The sequence below is a fragment of the Centropristis striata genome, chromosome 1 (assembly GCF_030273125.1).
Source record: "Centropristis striata isolate RG_2023a ecotype Rhode Island chromosome 1, C.striata_1.0, whole genome shotgun sequence".
NCBI classification, from domain to species: Eukaryota; Metazoa; Chordata; class Actinopteri; order Perciformes; family Serranidae; genus Centropristis; species Centropristis striata.
In genome coordinates, this window is record NC_081517.1 from 22,243,726 (window position 1) to 22,253,089 (window position 9,364).

A 9,364-nucleotide genomic window follows, 5' to 3' on the forward strand; every position below is an offset into this window, starting at 1 on the left:
GGAACATTTTACCTTTGCACATCAGGAAGGTCCTTTTTTAAAGTAATCTTAAAACCCATTTCTATTCACTAGCTTTTATGTTGTCACGATACTAAAAATTTTAACTTGATACCGATACTCAGGAAAATATTCGATACTCGATACCATTTTCGATACCACCAGGATAAAAACGAAGACCCCAAAATTTAACAGAAATATTTTTATTAACAAGAAAAATGCAACATGTAAAAATTAACAGAACCACAGGTTAAATATTTATAATAAAAAACAGTTGTGCAAAAAGAAACTGCAACTATGATAACAAGCTTCAGATACTCGATACTTTTGAAAATGAGTATTGTATCCAGATACAACGTTTTAGTATCGATACTTTTTTGAGCATCAATACTTTTGACAAACCTACTGGCTTTTAACTCAACATGAAGCTATGCTCTGTTTTTGTTGTTTTTATCTGTTATTTGTGGTTTTAAAATTCATTTTAAAACCCACTTTTATTTACTGGATTTTACCCAGCATGAGACTATCTCTTTGTATTGTTGTTCTGTCCTGCCATGTACAGCACTTTGTATCAGCTGTGGCTGTTTTAACCCTCGGGGCTCTGAGCCTATTTTGGCTGTTTTTTAATACTTTTGATTTTGACCTTCATGTATCACGTAAAAAATGTTTACTATACCCATATTTGGTATCCATGTTTTCTTCACCTGTATGATCTGACAATTTTTTTCTCACTTTAACCTACTTTATCAACATATTGAGCCCAAAGATCATGAAATCAGAGTTGAAAAATTATACTATTTACTACAATAAAAACCACAAATATGCTAATTGAACTGCTTTGGAACTTAAAAATGTAAACATAGGATACAAATATGAACATATAAAAAGGTAAACATTTTAATTTAATAAAACGATATACAAAAAAGTCCCATAAAAACATGTATATTTATAGGCTTTTTTTCCTTGTTAGCTGCAACTCTTCAAAACAAACTATGTGTGAAATTACACAGAGAGCTAAATATAGCACAGATATTTCTGTACTATCAAATTAAAACTATCATATCTTTGGTTTAACATGACCTAGGAATGTCAAAGAAAAATTGGGAGAAAGTTTCAAGTCTGTACTTTGGAGTGAAGTTTATAGCAGTGCTCCATGTGACCTAGTTTTTTTGTTAAACATCACATGATCTGATCAGGACGCCACCATCATAGACCCCAGAGGGTTAAAGGGCTCTATAAATAAAGTTGATTTGATTTGGTTTTTATTTGATTTAAAGTGTACTCTTTGCGATTAGTTTAGTGAATAAAAGCCTTTGAGGTCACTGTGTCTTTACAGGAAACCCAGAACAAGACTGTTTTTTAAAAGCCTTGTCCTGGCAATATTTCTTAACCTATTTAGGCCTAAAATGCCTGGAAAACCTCTGGGCGATTTTGAAATAACCCCCTAAAACCTGAAGTTTTTCTGGAAATTCAACAGAAGATTTTTCAGCCTCTGTAGCAGATAGAAATGAAATTCAAAAAGTATTTGAGAGCTTTTACCCGTGGCTTTCATGATAAGTTGAGTTTATTTGTCCAAACCTTCAATAAAGTTTTTTTTAAATCAATAAACTCAGCAAATGTTACATTTGACTGAATAAAAATCCTATGCATAATACTAATACATGGCCATTAGCAAGATGCAAACATTATATGACCATTGGAAGAAATAGACATAGTTCTCATTAGCCTACTGTAATAAAAAATAAAAATAATAATCCTAATAATAATAAATAATAATAATACATTTTATCTATATTGCACTTTTCAGGGTACTCAACTAAAGTAATATAAGACATAAACAGTCATGATTTCTTATCTCATCATCACAATCAATTATTATTATTATTGTTATTTTCTCCAGATGGCCACAAATCTGTCTGTTCTTCGGTGAAAATATGTCGTCTAAAAACATATTCCTCATCCATAAATGCTGGTCGGTTGGTTCCGAGGGTTCAAAGTCCAGATCAGCAATAAAATCTCCGGTGCTGTTTTCATCAAGATCTCTTCCTTCACTTACTTCTGAGCTCCTCCGCTATAGTCGTCTTCCACCATGATTTCAAAGTTCTGGAAAAGTCCCATGTTGCATTGTGACACTCCTACATGTATTCTGATGCATTTCATTGGAGATCAAGAGACCGAAAATAGTTGGAAAAAAACTACAAATACTACAAAACGACGTATCCTCTTTCCCGGCTTTAATGGTAGAATAACGCTACAGCGCCCCTGGTCTTAATGGTAGAAATGCGGTCATGCTTTCCTGCCTTAAATGGGTTTATACACTATCAAAAATGTTCCAGTTTCATCTTACTCCCCATTTCTCAACGCCACAGGATAATTTTTTTTTCATGGAGGTGGAAAGTTTATGATCACCAACCACATGATCAGCTTTTCCTTCCTTTCCAGACCTCTGTAGCCCACTCCTCATCTCTGCCAGAGACTTCATACTACATTAGTCACTACCAGCTTAACACAGCTGTATCTGGGCTAGGGCTTGATTTTCAGTGTGGATAATGTTGCGACTAGATTTTTCCAAATAAGAAGAAATGCTTTATTCTCCTTCTCAGTTACTCTGTGGCTCTCTCTGGGCTAAGTTTATATCTGCCAGAGGTGCTTAACTCGGATCAAGCGAGTGGGGACAATGCCTGTCGCCATTGACAAATTAACAAAATTCAGCATTGTAGGTCCAAGAAAGGGGCAGACATTTTAAAAGGTTTAGCTGCACTGCAAAAAAGGTGTGTCTAAAAACAAGATAAAACAGTAAATCTGAGGGAAATGATCTTGCTGCATGGACAGATAATTTACCTTGACAAGATTTCTTATCCAACATTTCTAAATCTAAAGTTTTTTTTATCTTGGTAAGAAACAAATCATTGTCAGTGCACTCTGCTCGGGCCAGTTCATCGCTGCTTGCAGCTTTAATTTATCTCGTTTTAAGAGTTAATTTCTTATTTTAAGCGTTCAACATGCTTATTTCTAGATTTAATAATCTTAATTCAAGAAATCTTGTCAAGTGAAATTATCTGTCCAAGATCATTTCCCTCAGATTTATTTTTATCTGGTTTTTAGACACACCTTTTTTGCAGTGTGGTAGGTGCCACAATAAACACAATCCATGATTTATTTTTGACTAATTAAGCCTGAGAAATTGGTTTCTTTGGCGGTGGACAGAGCGCTCTTAAATGTAATTTAATGCCCCTTCATGTCAGAGGTAGGAAACTTCCAGTTTTGATTTCCACCATCTGAGTTAGTCAACTGGATTTTAGTCAATATTCCTGGGTAAAATAGCTGCACCTATTCAGTGGGACGAATGCTGTCTGCTGTCAATAGGTCAGGAAAGCCCTATAAAGAATAGGAGTAGGCATTTTCAAATGTTTTTAATTGAATACAGAAATAAACTTAACATGCATTTTATTTTCACTCCCCAGGCAGAAGCTGCATCCTCTCCTGTAGCTCCTGTGCCCCCTTCCACAAACAACTTCCTGAGCTCCAATGATGGTGCCTGCCAGTTCAAGATTGACTAAGGCATCCTTTATGTTCGCTGACTCCTGCAGATAAAACAGGATATAACCTGGATATAACAGGGCCAATCTGTGACCAGGTGCCGGTTGAAACGATGTACAGCTGAGTTTTGGCAGTAGGAGACAAAAAAAGGTGTTATCTTGAAGTGTTATCATGTGGAATGAAAGTGTGATATTATTATCTGATTAGAATATCCTAAAAACGGGGCTGGGTTCAGATCACGAACACATGATTGTAGTTTTTATCAACTTTTTTCACTGATTCCAGACCTGTTCTTTTTTATTTTATTAGTTATTACTGTTATAAATACACCAGGAAAACCAAGCACTTAAGTAAAAAGACTGGGACTTACTAAAAATCACAGTCTAAGAGCAACAAAAAAACAAACAAACAAACCAGTCCACAGGGAAAACCATGGGCTGAAAAGACTCAATATTAAGAGCTAACAGACATCTGGAACGGCCTGTAAAGTGTATTGTGCACTCTTTGTGTATGCATGTAAGAAGTCTCAGAGTAATTCCAAAATAATGTCTTTCTATTAACTTTTTGGGAATTTTTCCACCTCTAAAATTTGTTTTCAATCAGTCTGAACACACCTTCAGGGTTTTATCTCACCATTGTGTCAAGTGTCCATTGCAATTGAAGGCACTACCAGGAGCACATTTACCACACAGTAACACCATCCACTGGGTAGTTCTGCTCCTCACAGTCCCATGCCCAGGCCCTTATATTACTGTAGCATATATCTCAGGTTGGCTTATTTTTAAATGTAATCCAGTAAGCAATTTCTGCATAGCGAATGCATTGAATTAGCCTGGTCACCATCCAATCAACCACCAGCTACAGTTAAACAGCATCAGTTAAGGGTGGATTTTTATTGTTAGGAAAATATAGATATCCGTCTGCATGGATGGGTCAATACGAGGCAAGGCCCAGGGGCAAAAATGAGCTGAGAACTCCTGATGATCCTTGTACTATACTGTACACTGTACAAGTAACATGTACACAGTAAATGGTCTGCACTTATATAGTGCTTTACACTACAGACTGCGCTCATTCACCCATTCAACACACATTTATACTGGTGGCAGAGGCTATCCTAAACAGTGCCACATGGCACCATTTGGAATTCATTCATACACCGATGAACACAGCATCAGGAGCCATTTGGGGTTCAGTATCTTTCCCAAGGATACTTGGTCAGGGATCGAACCACAGACCTTCCGATTAGTGGGCAACTGCTCTACCAAACGAGTACCAGCTGCTATTTATATTTTGGCTGAAGCCCCAGATTTGTTGTCCAACATGTCTTTCAACTTTCAACTCTATTTTGGCACCAGACAAATCACAATCTAACTGACAAATAGTTACCTGGGGCTTTTGGGACCCTTGCAGTCTGGGACCCTGGGGTAACTACCTGGACGGCTTTACCTGACAGGTATTCCAGCCATAGCTGGGAGTCTGAAATAGGGCCCAGTTGGGTTCAGCTTGTCTTAAAGACCCTGGTACAGCCTGTATATCAGCAGAACTCTCAAATCATGGCACAGAATCATTTTCTTATGAGAAGTGCTTGATGAAACAAAATCACTCAAACAATAGCTACCTCATAGGTCAACACAGTCATGTTTGTATTGGTCAATTGTATTTTGTGAGTCAAGTTGAATTGAAATGGTCAGAAACACCTTGAATCATCTGATAGTAATAATTCCATTCAACCAATTCATCACATGTTTTTCCGCCAGTTCCTTCAATTTGTTCATTATTTGTTTGTAGAATCCCCCAGCAGTTGAGCAGACACATGGAATTTCCGCATTCTGTTGAGATGTAGTCTTTGACTTGTTTGTTCCGTCTCTGGCTGTATCTCAAAGTCAAGAAAGGATCCTCAAACGGCTGAATTGGAAGGATTCTACGTCATTGACATGTCCCAGTGTCCAGGATCCTCCAGAGGACAGAGTCCTTCTTCTGCCTAAATTCCAAGGATGCATGTGTGCATCCTCCGTGCGATCCGACTACCCATAATGCTTTGCGCACTTGCGTCTACCGGGAGATTTAAAAACGGCAATCGAAGAAACAGCGACCCTAGCGGCGCAATATGAATTTAAATATATACGTATTTTCAGTTTACACTGAATGTTATCACATAACTTACAAAACTTGAGTTCAAAGTCAAGCAAACCATATCCATAAACACATGCCAGAATATTTAGCTAAAGATAATAAACGTCACCTTGATACATTGCCAGTTATGTTAATTAATGCCGTCTCAGTCGCTAAAGTTATTGTTGATTAATTTATATGCGTCAGATGATGATGTACAATGTGCAAAGTACGTAGCTATGCCATTCAGAAAGTTATACATTTGTTTATTGTGTGAGAAGACCGACAGTCCGCTATAATCCTTTATTGTTATTTATAAATAACTGTTTTTAAACTACAGTGCTGAATTTAAGCAGGACGTCCAATTACGCAATGATGCACAGCTGCACACTCTGAAGGCTGTTCTATTGGTGCATTATACAAGAGATAGGAAGGATTCTGGCCTCATCTCTGGAGGACCCGACTCTGAAGGAAGGATCTTTGACTTTGGGATACAGCCTGTGAGTCTGTATGCAGTTCCTAGGTCAGGCCCTTGGCGATGTACTTGTAGCTGTCTACCCTCTTCACCAAGGACTTGTTTTTATTAGGGGGACGTAGTTCTTTTCCTGCTTCTTCCCAAAGTCCACTATCATCTCCTTGCTGCTGTTGAGAAGTAGCTTGCTGTCCTGACACCAGTGGCTCAGGTCGTCTACTTTCTGTAGGCCTTTACCCATTATATGTATTATTTTAGGCCATTATCTCTGATCAGAACCAAATGGTCTGGGTTTCTGTTGTGAATGCTAAATACCAAGTCATAAGAATGCTACCGGAAGAACCACTTTCACTGCCTTTAAGTGTGGCCTTGTGTCGTCTTACTGTTACTGCAAAAAAACTCTCAACAACTGATTCTCCATTCAAAGCCTGTGTAGCAGCCATTTATTGAAATGACACAGTCAAATAGGAAGTGGCAGCATTCACTTGGAGACAACCTGTGTGTCAAGACAGTGTAGCAGCTTAACGTTTGTCAGTTGTTAAGCTTACTTCTGTCATAAACATGTAGGAATAAGGGCCGGAACTCGATTAAAATAATTGATCTAATTAATTAGAGGCTTTGTAATTAATTAAACGAAATTAATCGCATTTTAATCGCATATAAATATTTGACCTGAGAACAGTGAGAAGTAATTTTTTTCGCATGGATTTTTAGTATACCATTGAATAATGACTGAATACATAAGGTTAAGCAACAAAAATATTGTTTATTTTTGTTCAAGTCACAGACCAGTGCCATTTTTGCCATTAAGTGTAGCAATAGCATATTTAGAAATATAGGTAGACCTTCTGTAAACTATAATGCTTTGGTTTTTTAAGTAAAACACAATCCACGCTAGCTACCACACTAGCCGCTAGCTGCTATATGTTTTGCATTGAGGTGATACTTGAGGCTGGATGTGCTGCGGTGACATGTGAATTCCTTGTTGCATAGCAACACAACCATGCTCTTATCGATGCTTCCATCCGTTGGTTTTTAGTAACAAAATGTCCCATCATCCACGGGGCCAACCAAAGCGCTCTCATCAGCTTCTTCCTTCATGTTCACAGTGGTTTGTTGTTGTCTGAACTCATGAACGCTATTTGGTGCTCCAGTATAATCGGTCCGCCTGAAACTCATCCAGTGAGAAACATTCCGCGGTGCAAAAATAAGTGCGATTAAAATGCCTCAATTTTTTTAACGCGTTCATTTTTGTGTTAATAACTAATCTTAATTAACCCTAGTAGGAATACACAAACGATAAATGATGAAAAATGTCCTCAACTGTGGTGCTTTGTTATTCTTTGGTAGCATCTGCACTCAACATGGTCTGTTGATGGTCCTTGTGTGTCTGATCTCCAGCAGGGAGGTGAGGAAGCTTCCTGCTTAACTGGAATGTTCACCTCAAAACCACTAACTCGTATACATTAAACTGTGTATAGTATCACAAATGCCTTTCTTTACCGTGTCATAGTTTTTCACTTTGTTTCTGGAGTTTAGTAAATAAAGTTAAGATGAAATAAAGATTAGATGTTTAATGATCTTTGACTGGAGTCAGTTTATGTCCTAATATAATATCTAGATTACTGGGTTTTTGGAGTCTCGTATTAAATGGTCAAATAAGTCCTGAACATTAAATGAAGGTCTGTCTTTTTTTTTTTTTTTTATTGTCCCAAATGTAGTAATGGTGAGATGTTGTGTGTTTAACATAATGTTGAAATGTGATATTCACAAAAAATTGATGTAGTTTATGGTTCTGGGTGTTTTGCTAGAGTAGAGGCACCATCAAACTGGCTCATTGTTTCTGGTATTTGGCCTTTCCTGCTCTGGATTGTATGTCAATAAATTTTATATCTAAAATGAATTAGTACACATACTTTATATGGATGTGCAACAAGATGTCAATAAACTTAAGCATGAATATGAAATTGTGGAGTTTCTTTCATTTGTAACTCGGAGACAAAGTTCACTTTTACTTATTGACAGTAGGCAGTTGGATAGAAAAGCTACAAGCTGATGACTTTATATGACACTGTTAATAAACCCATTGCTGCAACTACAGTGAAACTTCATGTGGGTGAATTGGGAAAAGACGATTTAAACCATGGGTCTCAAACTTGTGGACCGTGGGCCAATTGTGGCCCCCGTGACGATATTTTGTGGCCCCCACCTTGATATGAAAGTTTAATGTGAGTTTTATATGAATGGCACTTTGTGGAAGGTCCCTTTAATTACTTTTTTTGGTAATTTTGTGTCTTTTTAAAAAGATAATTGTCTGTCTTTTTTTCACAATTTTGTGTCTTTTTTTGTAATTTTGTGTCTTTTTGGTAACTTGTGTCTTTTTAAAATAATTTGTGTCTTGTTTAGTAGTTTTGTGTATTTTTTGTCTTTTTGGGTAATTTTGTGTCTATTTTTAAATAATTTTGTTTCTTTTTTGGTAATTCTGTCTTTTTGGTAATTTTGTGTCTTTTTTGGTCATTTTGTGTCTTTTTTAAATAATTTTGTCTCTTGTTTGGTAACGCTGTGTATTTTTTGGTCATTTTGTGTCTTCTTTTGTAATTTTGTGTCTTTTTTAAAGTAATTTAGTGTTTTTTCAGTCATTATGTGTGTTTTTTTGTAATTCCGTGTCTTTTTTTGGTCATTTTGTGTCTTTTTTTAAGTATTTTAGTTGTTTTTTTTCTGTCATTTTGTGTCTTTTTTTTTTTTTTTTTGTAATTTTGTGTCTTTTTTTGGTCATTTTGATACTGCCTCCAGCGGCCCCCAGGTAATTTGAGTTTGAGACCCCTGCTTGAAACACTTTCTTATTCTCCCATCTTATGGCCCGTGCCCTCTGCACGCAACCACACAAAGTACCCCACCTGCACAAAGCATGGTGGGGTACTTGCAATGTCAAGAAAGTAAATGTAAATTGCATCAAGACAGCCAATCAAGCCACAGACAGGAAGTTTTGTAATCAATACATGGAAGTGTAGATTGTGGGCTCCATGTGGGAGAAATTAATCATAGGATGTCTCAGTGTCCACCTGAAGACCTTTAACCCTCAGCGAACAAAGTTCACTGCACTGAAAAAAAATATTTTCTGTAATTATTATTTCAATCATCTGCATAAATTCTACAAAGAAATACGAATTCTGTGCTTTTACTTTAAAATATCAGTTTTTCATGTAGTGCATTACTTAGTGATTGTTTGTTATTATGTGT

General features: G+C 36.8%; 1 protein-coding gene across 1 annotated transcript in view; it reads left to right on the forward strand.

The window, feature by feature from the left end:
* wu:fc21g02 overlaps positions 1–8,091 on the forward strand; it is a 53,400-nt gene extending 45,309 nt beyond the window's left edge. Inside the window, exon 15 of the mRNA XM_059334896.1 lies at positions 3,462–8,091. Coding sequence (XP_059190879.1) covers positions 3,462–3,557 — 96 coding nt within the window. The 3' untranslated portion in view covers positions 3,558–8,091. The remainder of the gene's footprint in view (positions 1–3,461) is intronic.
* Positions 8,092–9,364: the final 1,273 nt, after the last annotated feature.